The sequence below is a fragment of the Taudactylus pleione genome, unplaced genomic scaffold, assembly GCF_031769625.1.
Source record: "Taudactylus pleione unplaced genomic scaffold, aTauple2 ptg000186l, whole genome shotgun sequence".
In the NCBI taxonomy this organism is placed as follows: Eukaryota; Metazoa; Chordata; class Amphibia; order Anura; family Myobatrachidae; genus Taudactylus; species Taudactylus pleione.
In genome coordinates, this window is record NW_028284588.1 from 8,281,252 (window position 1) to 8,305,324 (window position 24,073).

Below are 24,073 nucleotides of genomic sequence, written 5' to 3' on the forward strand. Positions count from 1 at the left end.
TAAAAACTCTGTTATCCTACCTGTAACTCATTGTTCTTCTCTTTATTTTTTATCCAGATTTTCCCCTGTCCTTGTGGGTCTATAAGGAGAGGGAAGCGAGATGCTTTGGTGACGATGATTCCATTTTGGATGGAGAGGTCATCACTAGGGAGTCCTTGAAGGTTCCATTCACCAACTGTAGCATTGTCCACAAGCATAGAGATAAGGTTCAGATCCTAAATAAAAATGCACAGCTATGTAACACGGAGGTTTATAGCAAAGAACATCCATTTATAAAAGCATACATATTAAATAATATATTCTTGCACATGACATATACTTCCATTTAATTTATAGGTTTCCTACAGAGTTTCTTTACAACTGTTAACGTTGTACTCTTACACATATCAGTATTTTTATATAAAAAAAACTATTACACTGTAATAATCGATCAATAGTAAATGATCATAATCTCCAATCAAAGGTCTAACCTATGTGAAATGCAGAGTAACTATTGGGGCAACTACAGACTAGAGATGTGCGCCGGACCATTTTTGCTATATTTGGATTTGGCTCTGATTCGTCGTCCAGATCTGGATTTGCCAAACCGCCATGACTGGTTTTGGATTTTTTACAAAAATTTACAAAAAAAAGCTAAACTCACATAATTTGGTCATTTTTTTTTGTTACTAGAATATTATTAACCTCAATAACCTTAATTTCCAGTCATTTCCAGTCAATTTAGACCACCTCACAGCTTACAATATTGTTTTCACCAAAGGCTGCAGTAAGCTGGCTGGTTACTAAGCGACAGAGCAGCGGTACAGACACCGCAGTTTAAAGCACGTCTATGAAACATTGCCACACAACAGTGGAAGAAATGAAAGGTAGTGCAAGATGGAATTGTCCTTGGGCCCTCTCACCCTCCCTTATGTTGGATATTAAAAAGGACATGCACACTTTAACAAACCAAGCACTTCAGCAACAGGGAAGCTACTTTGTGAACATTATGAACACGTAGTGGGCTACGGCCCAAGGAGACACAGTGCTTGTATACACAGTGGGCTACGGCCCAAGGAGTTACAGTGCTTGTATACACAGTGGGCTTTGGCCCAAGGAGTCACAGTGCTACTATACACAGTGGGGTACAGCCCAAGAAGTCACACTGCTTGTATACACAGTGGGGTACGGCCAACAGAGTCACAGTACTTGTATACACAGTATGCTACGGCCCAAGGAGTCACAGTGCTTGTATACACAGTGGGGTACTGCCCAAGGAGTCACAGTGCTAGTATACACAGTGGGGAACAGCCCAAGGAGTCACAGTGCTTGTACACACAGTGGGGTACGGCCAACAGAGCCACAGTATTTGTATACACAGTGGGGTGTGGCCCAAGCAGTCACAGTGCTTGTATACACAGTGGGCTATGGCCCAAGGAGTCACGGTGCTTGTATACACAGTGGGGTACAGCTCCAAAAAAAAAAATGTTTTGTTTTTTTTACTTTTTAAACTTTTTTAAAAAAATATTATTTTACTTTTGTTTTACTCTGGAGCAGATGGGTATGAGTACAGCGCAGCATACATCAGCATGCCTTGTACACACTGCCACTTGTAAGTCTGGACACAGCCACTTTAATCAGCAGAGTATAGCGCAGCATACAGCCACTTTTAGGAGCAGAACAGAGCACAGCATGTGAGTGAAATGGCGCAGAGTCCCGGTTGCGGCACCCTATATAGAAACAAACTCTCGCGAGAATCCGACGTCAGGAGGATGACGTTCGGCCTCAAAGTGGGATCCGAGTCAGGCGGGAACACTGGAGGCGTGGCTCGGGAGGACTCGGATCCCCAGTGTTCAGAGCAGTTCGGATTCCACAAAATCCGAACCGCTCATCTCTACTACAGACTATATACAGTTACTGCAGTGAAGACAATTATTGACCTTCAGTAGAGGACTCTTTAATAATCAGGAACATTATTCATTGGAGCCAAAGATAAGGATTTCAATATTTTACAGACTGATCAGAATGCTACAAGATAAAATGTTTGTATTCTGCATTCAGTTGGACTTCAGGGTGAGTACATGGGTGTTAATATATCTTGCACTCATGACAGGAGTTGCCTATCACACATGTCTACAAGGTATACAAATAATATCCTTAGTGCTGGATTATTTTAGGCCTGACAGTTTTATCACACGCTGAGAGGTAGTGGACTAAAGTACTTCAGCTAGAACTCAATCTTACAAGTCAGAACTTTCCTATTACAATGTCATTTTTTTGGTCCATAAACCTCAAATGTCATTTATTTGAGTCTTTGATCCATGACAGGTACTCTGTGCTTTTGCAACCAAGAAATATAGAACTGACAGAGAAAATTAATTAAAATGTCCTGTTCTTAGACAAAACCAACAGTGACAATAAATGCTGACACTTTCAATCACTGTTCTCCAATCTAAAATGACAAAGAAGATGAGAATGTTTCAAATTCTCGTAGATTTTAAAATAATTTATATAAATTTTTGTATATAGCTGTCTGGACAAACAGAGTACTTTTGAAGAGACCTTTTAACCAAGTTAGAGAATCATTAGCTGCACGTCTAGATTACATAAACCCAAGCAGTCATCAACTAACTCCAATCACGTACTGTAACTGCCAACACAGGAATACATATACCAGCCACACTGTGCTATGAATGTCATACACTGCACAGGACAGGAGACACTACAGCCGGCATGTGTGCCAGGCCTTGAGAAATGGGTGGAGAACACGTGTACATTTTTCACAGAACTTAACTTTCCCTTTCACCTACTTATTTATATTTTAGGAACTTAATATTATGGTATATATATATTTTCATTACACGGTTAATTCTTTGGAAATGTCTAAAATAAACTGATCCCTACAAAGAGAGACCAGTATAAGTGCAAGTGCAGAAATGTCACATTTCACAATGCACAAAGTTTTGGTGCAGGCACTTGTATAGTTGTATCCCTTTATACTTCATGTAAAATTATTTTTTTGTTTATTTAATTCACATATTCATTTTCACAATGATCTATAATGTAATAGAAAATCATAAAGTTTGTGCTGTTGAATCATGTCAGTCCCCCTCCCCAATTAGAGATGTTTGGCAGATGGTAGCAGTTATTGCTATCTGCGTGTGTTTTATAGGCTTTTCTGGTTTTCTTTAAATTATATAAGACTAGAATTCTTATTACCTAGAATTCTTATTGCTATTAAATATGTAGTGGCGTCACTAGGGGGGGTGCGGGCCACACCGGGAGACAGGGGCGGATTGGGCCACCGGGACAGCGGGCCATTTCCCACTGGGCCGGTCCCCTCTCCCCTCTGCTGGGCCACTTGACACCCTGAGCGGCGGACCGCGGCTCTAATGGACGCTACCGCAATCGGAGCGGCCATGACTGACTGAGCAGCTCACCTGTAAGACCGGTTAGACGTGACATATAAAATGGCCGCGGGAGGGCTGCTGCGCATGCCCAGCCACAGCAGCTCCTCCCATTGGTGATTGCGGAGCTGTTGAGTGATTGGCTGCTCGCGGCTCCGCCTCCCACAATCACAAGCACAGGAGCTGGTACTCGGATGCGGGTCGGGTAGCTGCAGTTTGCAGAACTTGGGAGCGGCAGCCAGGGCTGCCATCGGGGGGGACTGCAGGGACTGGAGTCCCGGGCCCGGACAATCAGGAGGCCCGCCGCCTGGACGATCCTGCCTACCTGTCACCGCACAATAAAAGAGGCCGTTACAGTCCCAGCCCAGGCTACCTACACCGCGGCCGGACACTCGGGGGGCCTGCCCGCAACTAGTACCATCCACCCGCCTGCCACTATCCACTTGAAAGATTGGGAGTGACAGACCTGCTTCCACCCACGGCCCTCCCGCTCCACCACAGCTCCTACCTACGCAGCGAGCGCGGGCGGAGCGTCTGCTGCTCCCGGCGCCTGCTCCGTCTGGTGCTCTGTCTGGTGCAGTCATCGGGAGCATATTATAGCTCCTTTGCTCCAATAGCCAAAGAGCGAGGTGCCGGAGGTGGCTGTCAGTGCATCACTGGCCGGCCCTTTTTTCTCCTGAAGCCCGCCTTGCATATTGAATAGATGTGACTCCGCGAGTACATTTTTAAGCTCTTTCTATATGTGATGCACAGGGGCGGTAGAATTTTAGCGATTCAGGGCCACCCATAGCCGCACTCTGGCTGGCATTTTGAAGGCAGGGAATGGTCCCTGGCCCGGCCACTCTGTAGCCGGGGAACTCTGCTCACAATCGAAGCAGCCGGTAGCTCCGCCTCCCTAAGCTACTTTCAGTCTCTGCAGTCACGTCAGGCTGCGCGCCACTTCAGGACGTAGCAAGCTGCCACCAAGCAAGAAGAGCCGGCTTGGAACAGCCACAGGACAGAACCGATGTAAAGCAGGTAAGTTTGCAGGTGCTGCCTCGGGTGGGGGTGATTAAATGGGCCAGGGGGACTCTAAATGTACTTATATGGCCTCCACGTCTTTGTTGAAGAGAGGTTTTCTTTTTAACAGGCAGAGGAATGAGGACCTGAGTCTCAAAGTCTGTCTTCTGTGCTAATATAATAGTCTGAGAATGGTCTCAGTTTTAATGGTGCTTTTCCTGCATACTGTATAGCTTTGAGAAATTTGAATGTTGGAAAATGTAATTTACAATATTCAAAAGTGTGGGTGTGGTAGACACTCAAGGGACGGGGGTGGGGGGGGTTGTTAAAGAAAAAGAGAGTACTTTGAAGGGGGGGTACTGTGAGAGGTGGACATTTCAGGGGAGGGGAGAAGAGGTGCTGTGAGGTCGTTATTGTACTGTATATTGCTTCCTTTTATTTTATATCAGTCACTAGAATAGTATATGTTTGTCAGACAGGGCTGGTAAATGATTTATTTTATTATAGTTCTTACATAATAATTCATACATTTCATTAAACATTTAAACCGCATCACCATTGGATAAACCACACCTGCAGTTTTTTTTCCTCCATTTTGCCATTGCCGTGCGAAGGTACAAAAGCTGGGGCTACTTCATTACATATGCCCCCCGGGCTAAAAGTTGCCAGCCAGCCCCTGGTGATGCACTATTTGGAAGGGTGGATTCACCTCAGTTATTTATAGTTTATTTCAACAACAAGTATCATCCAGACTTTGGAATTGTTTGTAATATAGAAACATCCACCTCTAAGATTTATCACTGAATGCATTTATTTTGGTTGAGTCTGGACAGTTTTTCTGTTTGTCATGTATACTGGTATTAGCCTATTTAGTAACATTTTTAGGCTATTAATTACCTGTGTGCACCCTTCCCCCTACCCCCTGTGTGTCTAGGTTTCACTTGTATCTGTGCACATTCCACCCTCCTTCTTGTGTTTGTGTCACTCCCCCTTGATGTCGTCCCCCACTATGTGTCCCCTTACTCCTGCTATCTGTCTATCCCCTGTGCCCTTCACTGCACACTTTCCCATTTGCTCTGCATCTATATCCGCTACCCCCTTCTGCCATGTCTGCCATCTTCATCCCTTACCTCCCTCATCCTACTCATCAGCTGATGTTACTGGAGTACTGCATTGCCTATCGGGCATAAGCTCAGAAAAGCTACGCTTTCCGGAGCTTGATACATATTGGCACATTGCAGTCCCATAGAATTACATGGGGCTTGCTGTGATGCTGACCTTTTAATACATAAGGGGATTCTTAATTTTTGCAGTAAACCTGCCAAAATGGCAGTTTTCAGAGGTTTGACCTCTGAATATATATTGCGCTTTATGACACCACTTTTGTGAGTGAAGTTTGGGAAGGGAAGGTGGGGGAAGCGTCGTAGTATCATGTCAGATGTTTAAAATATTTCCTTTTTTTGAATGTATTAATAAGGTACGGGGGAAGCCAGGGGCCCTGCCTATTTTGTCAGTCCCGGGCCCCAAAATATCTGATGGCAGCGACTGGATGGCTTTAGGAGCATTGCAAGTTAGTTGCGTACAGTGTACAATGTTAGTCTATGTACTTGTTAAATCACTATCTTAAGTTTATAATGTATTGCAGGAGTTGGGGGAGGATCTAGGGGGTGAGTTGGGAGTGGCTGGGGGGGTCCCATATTGTTCATATTCAGTGTGTGAACATGACATATCAAAAAGATCCACATGTGATATAGGACCCCTTCATACAATATATATATATATATATATATTTATTATGTGTATATGTGTGTGTGTGTGTATGTGTATATATATATATATATATATATATATATATATATGGGACATGGGACCCTTTTATCACATCACAACACACTCAGGCAGCATCACCTAAATTACTGTGACATCTTGTGCAGTGGGATGTGATATATATGTAATTATGTATATATATTCAGTGACGGGCGTGCTTTGATGTGGGCTGAAAGCAGGTCCCTGTCACTGAGGCATATCTATATGTGCCGCTTTCTACTGCTATTTTTCAACGGGCTTTTACTGCTTATGGCTTGGCCCTGCCCCCCATTTCCTATATTTCACAATAAACAACGGGAGTCACCACTCTAAGTGCCTCCAAAACTCTGTCTATCTTAAATGACTGTAATAATATAAAGCAGATAGTTATGATACAGAATATATGTCATAAGTATCTACTTTGTATTATTTTAATCATTAATGATGGGAGGCTCTGCCTCCCCTGACTGCATGTCCCTGGTGATGGTTTTTTGTCTGCATTGCATCGCGCGTACCTGATGGTGTTCGTACAGAGGGCCTGATTCAGACCCGCTCGCGAGCGGGTCGATGTTTGGCCACTGCACATGCACACGCCGGAGCCGGCTCCGACGTGCGCATGCGCGAGACCCGGCTATCGACGGGCACTCCGTCGCTCCGGGTCTCACACCAAAAGGGGGCGGCTGTCGATTTTGATCGACAGCTCGCACCATTTTGGAGGTGGGCAGGGGGGGTGGCTGGCCAAACGGAACGCCTGCCGTTTGGGGGCGGCCCCACTGACATCACTTGTGCCAGAAGCTCGCTGGGGCTTGCTGGAACGAGATCCTACCGCAAGGGTCTCATCCCAAGCCCTGATGGTCGAGACCATCGTGACCTTCACCTGGCCGCTCGCAATAGCTGTGGGTGGTCACCAAAAAAAAAAAAAAATGCCCTGATTCAGAACGTCCAGTTCTGAATCAGGCCCAGAGTCCCGATACTTATTCAGATGCACACATGAAGAAGTGAATTATAAATGTGTTGGGCATTCCTGTGTAGTTACAGGTGGTTGGCTAGCAGACGCTGATGTAAAGTAGTATGGGTGTGTTATTGGAGTGTCGCGGGTGTGTCATTGCAAGTGGTTGCAAACAGAGACATGGAATCGCTCACATCGGAGGCCAATTTCAGATGGATGATCTGCACCTAGGATAGGACTGGTGCAAATTTCACTGATACATCCTACGTGGAGAAACCCAAAAATATACCATATTCCAGGAAAACAAACATTGGCAGTTTCAGTTTTGAAAAAAACGATTGCTTCTGGGGAGTATCCCACCCCCCTCAACAGACACTGCCACCTAAATAGACCCCACCCCCGCAACAGACTCCACCTCTGCAACAAACCCCATCCCCATTAGGGCTGCTCCCAGAAATTTCCCGGGCTGGTTTTCCATCCCAATCCGCCCCTGCCGGGAGACACCCTAGTAGCAGAACAGCTGTGCTATTTTGGGGTCACCCCCTAGGATGGTGTCACCAGGCAGCGCTGCAGTACTGGTGATCCCTGTATGCAGAGAGACTGGGGGCTACCCAGCAGCTAACGGAGCTCTGGGCAAGCCCACAGTGTGACAAGAATAGGGGGCGCCCCCAAAACGGCACACATCAGGGGGCGTGACCCAATGGAATAACTAAGTGTCGCACATATATATATATATATATATATATATATATATTAGGGGTGAGCGGGTTCGGTTTTGCTCGGTTCTTATCGCCACTTTACCGCAAATTCGGCTCGATTTTATTCGCTATCCAAAACACGTGTTCGGCGATAGCCAATAAAAAGATCCGAGTAAAATCGAACCCGCTCACCCCTAATATATATATACCCCCTTTTTAGGCTATACATTTACATAATCAGCACTTCCTCTCACGACATATTGAACGCATTTAATACTAATCATCCTGATACAAATATGATTTTAGAAGATTACTGAAGTCTGATTACTTATTTCATACTCATATCCTACTTGATATTAATCTGATCCTTGTACTAGGTAGTCAGGCACTCAAAATAAATTATATTGCTTAAATCTTTTCTCCCCCTTTTTTAATCACTATTAGCTGTGGATGGACCTGAAAATGGTGACAGCCGGGTAACCATAGCAACAATGATGCGGAGAACTAGTCATGTGATACAGTGTCGTATGATAAGAAAACACGATTGTCAGCACCGGGCGGAAGCCATGGGAGAAAGGGCAGAAGACATTAACGCCGGGAGGTTTAACCTGAAACACCTCGGATCAGGCTCCAGACGGACTACAACAAAATGGCGGCCATATCACCCTAGTAACCACGGATGCGGACGATAGGAGAGACGTCCCAATACATCCTGCAATTCCATTCACCACCTATGCACGCACCGAAACCGGAAGTGACGACATCGGCGGGCAGAAGCAGTAACAGGGTAGAACGGAAGCTGGCAAACGGCCGGGAAACAAACTTACTTTTACAATTATTATATATAATATTTGGATATGAATATGTATCGCTCCTCAAGGTCTTACCACTAATACTAGTAAATGTAATATAAAGGAAGGAACATGATTCCGGTCTCAGTTAACTGGAAGTGACATCACAAACGAGCTCAACAGTCCTGTTTAACAGTGGGACTATAAAGCAGCAACCCCTGACTATCTGTACCCCTTGATGAAGTCCCCATGTGGACAAAACGCGTTGGGACAGCTGCCTTGCCTGAATGAACTGCCACAGATAAGCTATACACTTTAAAGCAACTTCTTGGACTATTTATTTACATCTCTTTTTAACAATTTAAGAACTTTTTTAATATCAGTTTTAAATTGTTGATTTGTCTTGATTCTTCTGTGCATATATTTATTTTTATCGATTCCTCCTATTTTTATATATTTATATATCTAGCAATTTTATATATGAATGTATGAATTCCATCCAAGGTGATCTGCTTATTTATTTATTTATTTATATATTTAATTATTTATCAGCACTTTTGCACTTTGTGTAGCTTCACCATTTGCACTTACTGTGCTTACTTAATCAGACCTAATCATTGTCTGTATTGTTTTAAATATTAAACTGTGTTATTTATTTGTTAAAACACCTTTTTGTATGTAGCATACTTATAACTAATATTACACATTTCACAACTATATCACAACTGCATTATATACGTCAGTCGCTTAATTACCTGGTACACTTGAAATATATATATATATATATATATATACACACACACATACTAGCACAGTGGACCCGACAAATGTCAGGTCTTGGGGATCTCTCCTCTATCCTCCCTCACTTACACTCACTATATAGTAAGAGTATTAAGAGTATTAACCTTGGTGGCACTAGAGAGCCATTGAGAACAAGGATTGTGGGATACTCCCATATGGGACTGCAAATGGGTGAGTGGCCCACCGTGGCCCAAAGTACAGCCCTATTAGGGTTCGGCAGTACCCTAGCCAGGGGAGAAGCTGAAGGATTACTGCCCCCCCCTGTTAAAATATGCTACAAAAGGCGCTTATCACATGCATGCTCTGCAGCTGGTCTCCCTTCTTGCCGCGCAGTGTCAGGAGCCCGTCACCTGCTCACATACACTATCAGGAGCAGAGGATGGCATGTAATGTAGAGCTGAGGAGTTTCTTGACCAAGGGCCAATCAAGGCGGGGATCAGAGCACCCCCCACATTAAAAACTTCTTTCCTGACCACTACCGCATGCCACTATAGAGCAGCGCAGTGGCACATCAGGCATGGAGGGAGCAGACACTTCTGCTGCTCAGGAGGCCTGATCGCCCTCCCCCTGAATCCGCCACTAGTCCTGAACAGTCAGGAAGATCTCAGCAACCTTTGCTGTGCTCCGACTGGCTGAGCCATGCATCGCACAGTCACTCAGCCAGTCAGAGCACAGGATTGCCCCCATCTACACTGCAAGTGCAAAGCCACAGAGGAAGCTGGACTAGGCAACAACAACACACTTGTGTGTATATTTGAGGAAAGAGTGTATGATGGAAGAGGAAGAGTGTATGTATGTATGAGAGAGGGAGTGTGTGTGTGTATGAGAAAGGAAGTGTGTGTGTGTGTGTGTATGTATGTATGTATGTGTATATGTATGTACTAGTTAGCAGCCCATCAAAATGATGCAACAAGTCCCGTTTGGCTGATGAAAGGGGTCACTTTTCGGTCATTTATGCTTGTCAGCTCGGAGGACTGCGTGCGTCAGCGCTGGTGGCTGTGCACGCCGGAACGGAGCAAGAATTCAACTGCTCTCCCTATATGATATCTGTGTCTTCTCCGTATTAGGTGGTGATTAGTAATTCTATTTATTCATGGACCACAACTGCTATAAACGCTAATATAGCAGTTTAGGGGATATGGGGCCAGATCCATTACAGATCGCAACTGTGATTGCAGTAGTGATTATGCACGCAGTCTCACTGTGATAGTATGCTAATCCATTGCAATCATTATGCCGCCGCAGCACAACATAAGGACGCCCACTTTACCTTACACACATCCGTAATCCTCAAGACTGCAAAACCAGTGGTAACATCGAGTACCAGCGCAGCCTCACGCACACTTGCACAAGCTCTGACCTTACTCAGAAATTGTTAACCTCATCGCATGCTATGAGTACTCAAGCTGCATAAGGCATCGCAGTGGATAATTTATGCATGCCCCTGCAACGGCATTCAATCGCACTGGCACACCTGCGTTTCGCCGACCACTCCCCCATCACTTTCTGCCCGCAGCCCGTCACCTTCCTCTGCTCCCTCCGCCTTTTTCCATCCCCCAGCCCCATCCTGACGGCCGGCCCCAGATCTATCCACTTCCGTCCGGGCATGGAAGATGTGCAGCGACATGACCTATGATGTCATGCCGCCGCATTGCAGAGTTAAAGGTCATGCCCGGCCCGGATCGCAGCTGAGCCACCTGGAAGAACCCAGCGCTGCCCAGGCCAGGCTACAAGGGAGCTGGGGCTGGGCGGGGGCTATAAGTCCCAGTGGCCGCAGCTGGAACAGTGAGTCCGCCGTCGGCAGCCCCGTTTTGTGCCCGTCTGGACCTCGGTGCCCCTCTGGACCTTGGGGCCTGGTACGGGTGTTCCCTTAGTCACTCCTGGTCGCTGAGCCTGCAGGGAAGAAATCAAAAGATCTCTCTCCTGCATCGGGAGCCCCCATTGGCAAACAGTAGTTTGCCTATGGTGTAAACTACCGATGCCAAAAGCTTCACTTTTTGGAGTTTAGCACATAGGCGTCAGATTGTAGTCCCCACTGATAATAATGGGGACTGTGATCTGAAGTTCTAATTAGCACTTTGCCGGAGATTTCTGTGAAATCTCTTACATTGTGCCCAGGGCTTAAAGTGGTCCTGGAGAGGTGGTGGAACTCATCTCTCCTGCCGCCTACTCCCCACACCCCCGCCACGCTAGTCTGACAGGCCAAAACAAGTGTGAAAACAGTACTTTACACAAACACAAACACACACTGTTGTGTATGGGAAACGGAAAAGTGAATGGCTGGGGGCCGCCTATGATCCCAAAAGCTTTGGGGCTACGACAGTGTGAATTACATTTTAGATGCTTTTTTAGCACTACTGCCATCAGCTGAGACTACAATGTTAGATCACTTAAAAAGAAAAAAAAAATTCTATATCATCAGTGTTATTTTTCTGCCTTGCCTGAGTTATTGGGGTCCCTACAAACTAGTCTATGTCACTTGGATGCCCAATGATTTTTTACAACCCCTATGTACTGTATTGCCTTCTCTTGATTCTTTCCTTGCCTGTATGCTGGTTTCTCTGAAGAAATTGAGCCTCCCTAGGCAAACAGTGAGTGGCTCTGTCTCTGTGGGACTTCTGTGAGGGACTTTGGTGGAGGTGGAACTAGTTTCACCTACCATTAGAGGTGACGGAACTCAGTTCCACCCCGTTCCTGCCCACTTTAACCCCTGATTGTGCCATCAGTACATAGGATCGATGCATAAAATTATGCAGAAACTGCAGTTTCTGCAGAATTTTATGTAAAAAACGGCTAGATACATAGCTCCCTAAGTGTATTGCCTAGTTACAATTCTTTATAGAGCTTAGTACAATTTGCATTAAAATGTGAACAGTAAGTTTGATTGCAAACATATGAACACTGTCTGGCTTCCTGTATTTATATCTATTTTTTGCAATATAGTCCAGGGTGACCACCAAAGTACAGCTCTGTTTATTGGCAAGGTACAAGAAATATTTAATGCCTTAACTACTTAATGGTGTCTTCAATGCTGCATAAAGTGTTGTGCCATGATAAGCAATCCTCTCAGCATGTGCTCCAGCCATATGATGATTTTCATAGAAATGTTAAATGTATAAATACTGTGAAAATGAAGCTACCAGTAATTGAAAGATGAAAGTTAACCTAACACTTTTTGTAATCTCCTCTGAGGCTTCAATATAAAAAACAAATCATCCTGAAATATGAAATATAGATAACAACAATATATTTATTATTTAATAAAGCATGTAATGAAAAACTATACTAAATACCTATTATTATTGTTATAGTTCTGTAAATTTTTTCGACAGGTCACCACCGACACACACACACACAGACTATATATATATATATATATATATATATATATACATATACAGTCAGGTCCATAAATATTGGGACATTGACAGAATTTTCAGATATTGGCCTCTATTCACCACCACATTGATTTTGAAATGAAACAAACAAGATGTGATTTAACTGCAGACTTTCAGATTTAATTTGAGGGTAATTACATCCAAATCAGGTGAACGGTGTAGGAATTACAACGGTTTCTATATGTGCCTCCCACTTTTTAAGGGGCTAAAAGTAATGGGACAAACTAAACAATCCTAAATCTAACTTTCACTTTTTAATACTTTGTTGCAAATCCTTTGCAGGCAATTACAGCCTGAAGTCTGGAACGCATAGACATCACCAGACGCTGGGTTTCATCCCTGGTGATGCTCTGCCAGGCCTCTACTGCAAACGTCTTCAGTTCCTGCTTGTTCTTGGGGCATTTTCCCTTCAGTTTTGTCTTCATCAAGTGAAATGCATGCTCAATCAGATTCAGGTCAGGGGATTAACTTGGTCATTGCATAACATTCCACTTTTTAGCCTTAAAAAACTCTTTGGTTGCTTTTGCAGTATGCTTCGGGTCATTGTCCATCTGCACTGTGAAGCGCCGTCCAATGAGTTCTGAAGCATTTGACTGAATATGAGCATATAATATTGCCCGAAACACTTCAGAATTCATTCTGCTGCTTTTGTCAGCAGTCACATCATCAATAAATACAAGGGAACCAGTTCCATTGGCAGCCATACATGCCCACGCTATGACACTACCACCACCATGCTTCACTGATGAGGTGGTATGTTTTGGATCATGAGCAGTTCCTTTCCTTCTCTTCTCTTCCCATCACTCTGGTACAAGTTGATCTTTGTCTCATCTGTCCATAGGATGTTGTTCCAGAACTGTAATGGCTTTTTTAGATGTTGTTTGGCAAACTCTAATCTGGTCTTCCTGTTTTTGTGGCTCACCAATGGTTTACATCTTGTGGTGAACCCTCTATATTCACTCTTGTGAAGTCTTCTCTTGATTGTTGACTTTGACACATATACATCTACCTCCTGGAAAGTGTTCTTGATTTGGCCAACTGTTGTGAAGGGGTTTTTCTTCACCAGGGAAATAATTCTTTTGTCATCCACCACAGTTGTTTTCCATGGTCTTCCGGGTCTTTTGGTGTTGCTGAGCTCTCCGGTGCGTTCTTTCTTTTTAAGAATGTTCCAAACAGTTGATTTGGCCACACCTAATGTTTTTGCTATCTCTCTGATGGGTTTGTTTTGATTTTTCAGCTTAATGATGGCTTGCTTCACTGATAGTGACAGCTCTTTGGATCTCATATTGAGAGTTGACAGCAACTGATTCCAAATGCAAATGTCACACCTAGAATCAACTACAGACCTTTTACCTGCTTAATTGATAATGAAATAATGAGGGAATAGCCTACACCTGTCCATGAAATAGCTTTTGAGTTGATAGTCCCATTACTTTTGGCCCCTTAAAAAGTGGGAGGCATATATTGAAACTGTTGTAATTCCTACACCTTTCACCCGATTTGGATGTAATTACCCTCAAATTAAATCTGAAAGTCTGCAGTTAAAGCAAATCTTGTTTGTTTCATTTCAAAACCATTGTGGTGGTGAATAAAGGCCAAAATCTGAAAATTCTGTCAATGTCCCAATATTTATGGACCTGACTGTATATATATATATATATATATGTATGTATATATACACACACACATACTCACAAATCAATAGCTGAAGCTACTATTAATCATGAAGGGTGGGAGGTGACCAGATAAAGGGGGAGGACATACTATCTTTTTTCAAATTAGACAAAGCTAACAAAAGAACCACCCCCAGTCATGATAGTGTAACTTCGCCATTACTCCATGGAGAACAGGAACCCTATGTCCCACTCCTCCCCTCTATCTCCCCAGTTCCTGCCCACAAGTAAGCAGGATACAGGCTTGATGATTTACGGTGAAGCACACCATTGCAACCTCACTCTCTGGGGCCATGATGATGTGAATCCCAGCAAGATGTTTCATGCACGTTCTATTTGGACATGGTGCATATTCAGAGTAATAAGGCTTAACCTGAAGCCCAAATAATCGATTATGACAATACGTTATACAAGCATCTGGTTTTTGGAATTGTGGTCCAAGATGACAAATTCTGCATGGGGCCAAAGGGTTTCACTGTCTGATGGGAGGAATTGGCCATACTGAACACATTCCTTGTTGACTTACTTACACTTCCTTGTGTACTTACTTACACTTGGAAGAATAGAGAAACATATACAATTCATCTTTAACCCAAGATAAGAATGTGCAAATCACACAAAGTTCCTAAAGTCTATTCAAAAGTCTGCAGCAAGTTCACAGAGCATATAATGAAAAAGGTAGACATTAGATTAGGTTGTTATGCAGCACATCACTTCTGGATTATAGATATAGTTTTTCTCAAACATATTTTATTTTCCAAATACAACTTAAAATGCTCTATTCCACCAAGTAATAGTTATAGAACACCAGATCCTGTATGATTGATAGCAAAATCAATAGTAATGTGCAGAGCCTAGATTTTCTTTCAATGTGTACGTGAAAAATATGGTTTACAAAGAAAATGTTGAAACCAAAATGTTGTTTCTGTATAAACTCCTTTAAGGAACATATTCCAACATTTCTATACATTGTACAGAATAAAAGTATCTGTACTGGACCTGCATACATAGTTGTAAATCCTTCACTCTTCTTGACTCTATGCTCTCATTTGGGTTGGGTATGGGATGGCGGTACTCGGGATCCCATCGGTCAATATCCCGACGCCGGCATCCCGACATGGTAAGGATACAAACTAGGGATCCTAACCCTTCTCCTACCCCTAATCCTAAACCACCCTCCCCGCTGCCTGAATCTAACCCTCCCCCTAGTGCCTAAACCTAACCTCTCCCTCGCACCGTAAACCTACCCCTCCCCCCCAGTGCCTAACCCTAACCCTCCCACTAGTGCCTAACCCTCCCTCTAACCCCGCTACTTACCTTCGGGATGCCGGCGGTCGGGATGCCGGCGGTCGAGATGTCAGCACCGGGATTCTGACAGGTGTCAAGATTCCGGCGCCAGTATTCTAAGCGACGGCATCCCATTTGTCAGGCTATTGACCACATCCCCTCTCACCTGGGGGTAAATTTACTAATTGGTGGCTTGTATATGGAACTGTAATTTGACTGCCTATGCCAGGTTGTTCTCTATATTACTGCATGTAACTTTATAAATTCAAAATTATGTAGCTTTCTCTAAAACTTGCTACTTGTCATTGTTAGTCCTGTAATTGTCCAATAAATTGTCTTTGTTCTGCATTGCAAAAGTGACTGTATATCTTGAATAGTCATCTGTAAAAGTGACTATGCTTATTTGCTACTCATGTGGGTAATTTTGTAGGACCAGATACATCACCATTAGATCGGGAGGTCTTGCACTCTGCTCTTTCTTCTTTAGGAAATGTTGCACATGTGACACATTTTGGGTCTTTAGATCTGAGTCAGGACCCGTGAACTGGGCTGACAGGTTGTAGCAAAATAAAGGTGGTAGGATTAAAGGTCTACTCATCGGTGAGACGCATATGGTCAATGCCTGGTGCCTTTAGAGAGGTCAGTGATACCTGCAAGTCTACCCTGGAACCAACTGAGTGGAACTCAACCCCTTACCCTAAATGTAGGGATAAGGGGTCACAACCAGTGTTTGAGAACTCAGGGAACAGACAAGCGAGTAATTCAGGTAACCAGTAGCCAGCCTGGAATCTGCTAACAGATGCTGCAAACCGATTTTCAGAGCTGGGTCACTGGAGTCTAAATCCTCAAGGAGGAGCCTAGGTACTGACCCACTCCCCAACAACTGGAATGAATGTTATAGCAGAAACTCTGCACAAACCCCAACACTCTAGGGGGTATATTTACTAAAGTGAAAAGTGAGCGTTTATAGAAATTTTGCCCATAGCAACCAATCAGATTCTACTTAACATTTAACTACCACCTTCTAGAAGATAAGAGACAGAGGGCCTGATTCAGACCCGGTCGTAAGCACTGAGCGCTCGCAACTGGGTCGATGGTGGCCCAGAGCGCATGCACACAACGGAGCCGGCTCCGTCGTGCGCATGTGCGAGACCCAGATAGTGACGGGCAATCCGTTGCTCCGGGTCTCGTACCAAAGGGGGCGTGCTGTCAATGCTGAGTGACAACACGCCCCCTTTGGTGGGTGGGCCGGGGGAGTGGCTGCCCAGACGGAGGTGTTCCCATGTGAACGCCTCCATCTGGGGCCGGCCCCACTGACATCACGAGTGATGTCAGTGGGAGAGATTTTGGCTCTTAGAGCCAAAATCTCTCTTGGGCTTGCGGCAACGAGACCCTACCACAAGGGTCTCGTCGCAAGCCCGATGGTCGCGATGGTCACCCACAGCTATGCGAGCGGCCAGGAGGCCGTTCAAAAAAAAAAAAGACCGGGCCTGATTCAGAGCGAACGCTCTGTCAGAGCATCCGGCTCTGAATCGGGGCCAGAATCTGATTGGTTGCTATGGGCAACATATCCACTTCTAAAAACTCTCACTTTAGTAAATATACCTCTAGGAGAGAACCTACAGGGCAAAGACTACCATCGATAGAGGTACTGATGATATAGTGAGCATCAGGAGCTGCAATGCTGAGTATAAGCAATATAATGCAGGACCAAAGTAAACTAAAATACAGTGAGTATAAAGTCCACTTGAACCTGCAATGAGCAGGAGAGATGTACTCAGGGGACTTGCTAGTAGATAAGGTCACTGTGGCAGAAGACTTGGCACAGGAAGCACCAGAAGAGTCTTTGAAATGCCCAGGAGACTTCAGACTACAAGTAGGCTGGAATCACAGAATAACTCACAAACTTGGAGGGTAGATAAGCCAGATAAGAACCGGAGGTTGCACACGAAGAACCGGAAACTTGATCCAGACTGGGACCAGAGATGACAGTATAGTAGCAAGAGTGGAACCGGAGGTAACAGCAGAGCAGCCGGAGTGGAACCAGACACATTACCTGGAATGGTATTGGTGAGAGTAGCAGCCAGCTGGAGTGGAACCACAGGCTTGGACTGGAATGGGACCATTGAGAGTAGTAGCCAACTGGAGTGGAGCCATAGGAATGGACCAAAGTGGGACCGGTGAGAGTAGCAGTCAGCTGGAGCCAGACCGCAGGCTTTGACCGGGATGGACCCTGAGAAACCAGCAGCCAGCCGAAGTGTGACTGCAGGCTTTAACTGTAGTGGGACTGGAAATAGCAGCAGCCAGAGTGGACCACAGGCTTGAGCCAGCTTGGGGCCAGTGAGAGTAACAGTAGCTGAGCCAGACTGGGACCGGTGCTTGAACACAGGCTGGTAGGTGCAGGCTGGAATTAGCAAACAGCGCAGTGCTGTGAATGGATGGAGGAGACTCAGAGGCAACAGCTTGCAGGAATGCAGTAGCGCAGGTTCAGGCAGTGTAGAGACTGGATACTGGTGCTCACCTGATCAAAGATGACATGGCTGCGCCCATAAACCTCAGGGAATGGATTGACAGCGCACTGGGACAGAATGGCTATTAGAGACTAAACAGTTATAAAACAAGGATTTTTTGGGGGTAATGAAAAGGTAAATTTTTATAATGTACTCTAAGGGGGATATTCAATTAGACGAGAAAAGTCCAGTATTTTTCGCATGCCGGACTTTTCGCCGACATCGTTGGTTTTCCATGCAAAAAAGTATCACACGCGTCCCCGCTTATCCCTGTATTCAAATAGAAATCGGCAAAAACGGCACCCGGCGAAACGCCAACAGGTGCTGTCAGAAGATTTGTGGATATCAGCCTGACACCCCCCAAAAGATGCACTGACATTGGGAATCACTATAGATACCCCCGAATAGGCCTGCTGAAGGTATTTGGGGTACTTAAATGCTCTCAATAGCTGCTAATTAGCATCTTTGCAGAAGTGGTGAAAAATAGCATTTAGCAGGTTTTTTTAGTAGAATATAAGTAGTCCCAGCAAATTTGGGGTACACGAAAATGGGTGCTAGCATATTTTAAAGTTGCTAAAGTGAAGTTTTAAAAAACATAAAAAATCCACCTGCCGCAACCACCTGCAAACTTAAAAATACCTGGGGCATACTTGAGGACCCTCCTAGAGTCTATTTCGCTAGTTTTTGAATTTGACCCCCAACTTTGGACTTTTTCACCCCCAAAATGAAAGTACTTTTTTGGGGTGATCTAAAGAATTTTTTAAACTTTTTTTTGACAAAGCTTACCTTTGGAGGACTGTCCCAAGGGTGCAGGGTTTTTTTCCAAAGTTTGCACCCCAAAACCCCAATTCTGCACTTTTTTTCGACACCTATTCACAGGCGAAACTTTTTCGCCGGATCCATTACATTGAGTTTCCGCACTGGCGAAAAGTCTCCGGAATTGAATATGTAGGAAACTTTTTGCATAGCGAAATTATGTCACTCGCAAAACTTTATAGAAGAAAACAGCTTTTCGCACCTAATTGAATACGGCCCTAAATGTTGATTTAACTTGAAACATTTACAGTGAATATAGTATGGCATTATAATATAAATTTGCACATCTACTGTTCACTTTCCAACTATAATTAATGTTTTTTTGGGAAAAGGAAAGGAAATATTATGCTGCTGCAGTCACATATGTACATAAAATAAAATCCATAATTGGCACTAAATAGATGACAGAGGAAGAGTGCTAGAATCCTGACACCCAAAGTAAGTAGCCTAGCTCTTGCCTCTAACCCTCCCCCTAACCCGCCTTTCTCACAGCCTAACCCTACCCCCCCAAAGCCTAACCCCCCCCCCACCCTAACCATCCCCTCCCGCAGTCTAACCCTCTCTCTCCCCCTAGTGCCTAACCCTAAACCTTCCCCTAACCCCAATAATTACCATCGGGATGCCGGCGGGTGGGATTCTGGCGCTGGGATTCTGAATGCGGTCGGGTATCCGGCACTGGTATTCTGACCACCGGCATCCCGACCGACGGGATGTCAACTACATCCCAGTTGAAGACCACATGCAAATCTAATGGAAGAGTAGAGACTTGGGTTTATGGTATATTTCTTTCCTTTTTGTTGTGTCCTGGTGGTGGGTAGACTGCTATAGTCTTATTCATTCAGCCAAAAACAGGGATCATCATGCTTGCTAATGCACTACAAGTGTACTAATGCATTCATTTAGTATGGAAAGATACACAGATAGAGACATGAGATCAGAAAGCATAGTGATGAGAGACAAGAGATGAGAAAGAAGATTTTGAAAAAATATCTTCTCTAATTTACATAATTTTGTAACAATTGCAATAATATAACCATTATCAGCTGTTCTCAAGACTAGAATATTTTTGTCTAATCAGCTGCTCTCAAGATTAGAACCTTTCTGTCTAATCAGTCATAATTATTTAATCACTCATCTAATAGAGTTCTCCAATTGAGCATATTGGCTGGCCACTAAATCATCTTGAACTAGAGTTTAATATTTTTAAAACTAATCCTCTGCATAAGGGGTGGGCAATAAGGGTCCCTCAGCTGCTGTTGAACTACACAACCCAGCATGCCCTGCAACAGTTTTAGCATGACTAAATAGAATAACTGACAGTGCATGCTGGGATGTTTAGTTCTACATCAGCTCGAGGGCTGAATAGTATTAAATTAATAATAAAACACATATTACAGCATACTTACCTACTTTTGAAAAAGCATTTCAGGGAGATTGTGAAAGCAGCACCTATGAGTGCAGTAAAATGGACGTGTACTGCTACATCTGAGAGGCGTGTCATAATACTGACTTATATCTTACTAACTGTTTTAGGGCTCATTTACAATTGGATGCATCATAAGATGAAAACACAATGATACTTTGCAGAAAATGCATGTAGCCAAAGGGTTCATTGTGCCTTTTAACCAATGCAGGGAAATTATACTAATGATCCCATTTGAATGTATATATCTTTGCTTTTTTTATTATTACCACTTCATAATGGGGGTAAGGCACACTCAGAGAGTTTTCTAGACTCTTCAGGGAGTCAGGGAGATTGCTACTATTTCAGACAGTTGGCAAGTTTGTATTACAGTGTGAGATAATATATCAACCAGAGATCTACCACCCAAGTCTGACAAAATCTGTGTGATATTTGCCTAATGGTGAAGCAACTAAAAAGATCTTCGCATGTGTGACCAAAATAAGACAAAAACATTTCTGTAACAATATTTTAGGAGTATCACACTTACATCACTGTATGGTATTCTATTATGGTTCATCTCCTTCTTCCATAGCTGCAGTAGGAAAGTACGATACTCTTGGTTGAATGGGCCACTATAGGAGAGGAAGCCAGTGGCCAAAAGAACATCCCCCACTAGCCGAATGATTTGATTCTGAAAATTTTTGCTGCTTTCTGTCCATCGCACCTAGGAGAGAAGCATTGAAAGCACTTATATGGGTTTACCTATGTCCCTTAATTTGTTTGGAAAACAATAACTGACTAGTAAAACTCTACTTATATTGTCAGCCAAATGCTGAATCATGAGATTGTTTCTTACTTTTTCCCCTCCAAGCCCCTCAATCAGTGCCGTAGCATTGACCATTTTCCTCCTGCATGCATCTGCATCATCCAGCAGCGTCTGTTTCTCCCTCATAGCTGCATCATACATGGCTTGTACATCATCCAGTTCTCTCTGCTTCGCATCAAGTTGGCTCTGAGCATTATTCAATTCTGCTTGGGCAACTGCAAGCCGGGCTCCTTGCAGCGCCAAGTTAGCCTAGGAAAGAGGTAGTATATTTCATTTGATGGTTATTTAGAGATTACAGCATGTTTGGACTCTGCTCTGTAATATAAAGAGGAATAATCATCTAATGCCACAATACATGTTTACTGCTCTGTAAATACATATTACTCGGGGACTGATAATATCACTCTGGGACTGATAATATCACTCTGGGACTGATACGAATACTCTGGGAACAGCCCCGGCTGCATAACACACTCCGGAGAAAGTAATATAAAGTATATTGTTAGTTTATGGATACAGGGCCTTATTCAGAACAGATCGCACGGCTGCGTTTGCACGCACCCGCTAGCTGCGAAAATATGCTAATGAATGCAATTGCACGGTAACCACAGCATTATACCAAACGCCCATCACTGTATAAAGCCGCCCACTTCCCATGACATGCATCTGTAAGTCAACGAAAACATTGGTAACATTGAGTAACATCGGAATCATTCACACAGTTGTGGTTGACCTGACCCTACCACAGAAACTGCCAAACTTCCTGTCGCCATCTAGACCTCTGCCAGCGTATACAATCGCAGGGACTTAATTATGCATGCCCCTGTAATGGCGTTCAAATGCACAGGCATTCCGTCGTCCACACCCTCTCCACCCCCAAACGGTCACTTCATATCAATCACTATGCTATTGGACTATGTACTCACTGCAATTGCTTCCCGATCGCATCGGCCGGTTCGCGCACATGCAGAGCACAAGCAAACGCAGCCGTGCGATCCAACCTGAATAAGGCCCACAGTGCTTAACATCTTTCTACTAAATCTAGAAATTTACTTCAGATGCTACTAGATGCTGAGTGTTATTTGCCAATACACTCCAACCAATTTTCCATGATGGAATTAGTTTATTTACCTACTAGGGGGCATATTCAATTAGCCGCGAAAAGTCCCTGACTTTTCGCCGACATTGCTGGTTTTTGCGAAAACGTATCGCACTCGTCCCCGCTTATCCCCGTATTCAATTCCAAATCAGCGAAAACAGAACCAGCAAAAAGTCCTGTCAGATTTGGGGAAATCAGCCTGACACCCCCCAAAAGATGCAGTGACATTGGGAATCACTATAGATACCCCTGAATAGGCCTCCTGAAGGTATTTGGGGTACTTAAATGCTCTCAATAGCTGCTAATTAGCGTCTTTGCAGAAGTGGTGAAAAATAGCATTTAGCAGTTTTTTATCAGAAAATAAATAGTCCCAGAAAATTTGGGGTACATGAAAATGGGTGCTAGCATATTCTGAAGTTGCGAAAGTGAAGTTTCAAAAAACTGAAAAATCCACCTTCCGCAAACACCTGCAATCTTAAAAACACCTGGGGCATACTGGGGGACACCCCTGGAGAATATATCGCTAGTTTGTAAGTTTGTCCCCCAACTTTGTTTTATTTCGCCCAAAAAATGAAAGTACTTTTTTGGGGTGTTCTTAAGTATTTTTAAACCTTTTTTTTTTACACAGGTCACAGGCTTTGGGGGGCTGATCCAAGGGTGCAGGGTGGTTTCCGCCAGTTTGCATCTCAAAACCCCAATTCTGCACTTTTTTCGCCTATTTCAATGCATTCGCGCCAGGGAAAAGTCTTTCAAATTGAATACGGGGACATGTTTCCGCCTGGCGAAATGACGTCAACGGTGAAAACTTTTAGCCGAAAACGGCTTATCGCGGCTAATTGAATATGCCCCGTTTTAAAATGCACTTCCCTGTACATACAGGTTTTTCACAGAGATCTCTGGGCCTGATTCGGAGCCGGACGCTCTGAAAGAGTGCTCGCTCTGAATCAGGGCATTTTTTTTTAATTTTTTGGAGCGGCCTCCTGGCCGCTCGCTTAGCTGTGGGTCACCACCCACAGCTATAGCGAGCGGCCATGATGATGGTCGTGATGGTCAAGACCATCGCGACCATCGGGTTTGCGACAAGACCCTTGTGGTAGGGTCTCGTTCATTGCAAGCCCCAGAGATCTTTCGGCTCTAACAGAGACGGAAGCTCTCCACTGACATCACTCGTGATGTCAGTGGGGCCGCCCTCAAATGGCAAGCGTTCCCTCGTTTGACGCCTCCGTTTGGGCAGCCACCCCCCCTCGGCCCGCCCACCAAACAGGGCGAGCTGTCACTCAACATCGACAGCTCGCCACCCTTTGGTGCGAGACCCGGAGCACAAGATTGCCCGTTGCTAGCCAGGTCTTGCGCATGCGCACGACAGAGCCGGCTCCGACGTGCGCATGCGCTGTGGGCCACCATCGACCCGGTTGCAAGCGCTCAGCGCTTGCGACCGGGTCTGAATCAGGCCCTCTGTTCAGACCAAACATTTAGGTTTATGAATGTGTTTTAAGCTGTGTTTAATGCTAAATATCTATATGGGATTGTGCAATCCTTAACTTAGTTTTGGACAAAATACTTATTTCAAAGGTCTCAGAAAATGCCCTTGATCTTTCTAGGATGCCACATTTAAATATGCTACTTCTC

At 44.3% G+C, this 24,073-nt stretch overlaps 1 protein-coding gene across 1 annotated transcript in view; it reads right to left on the reverse strand.

The window, feature by feature from the left end:
* The window catches only part of LOC148519646 (dynein axonemal heavy chain 5-like), a 449,515-nt gene that overhangs the window by 96,607 nt on the left and 328,835 nt on the right, over positions 1-24,073 (reverse strand). The window contains exons 60-62 of the mRNA XM_088476296.1: positions 21,376-21,594; positions 21,067-21,243; positions 21-215 (exon numbers count right to left, since the gene is read on the reverse strand). Of these exons, the coding sequence (XP_088332422.1) occupies positions 21-215; positions 21,067-21,243; positions 21,376-21,594 (591 nt within the window). The remainder of the gene's footprint in view (positions 1-20; positions 216-21,066; positions 21,244-21,375; positions 21,595-24,073) is intronic.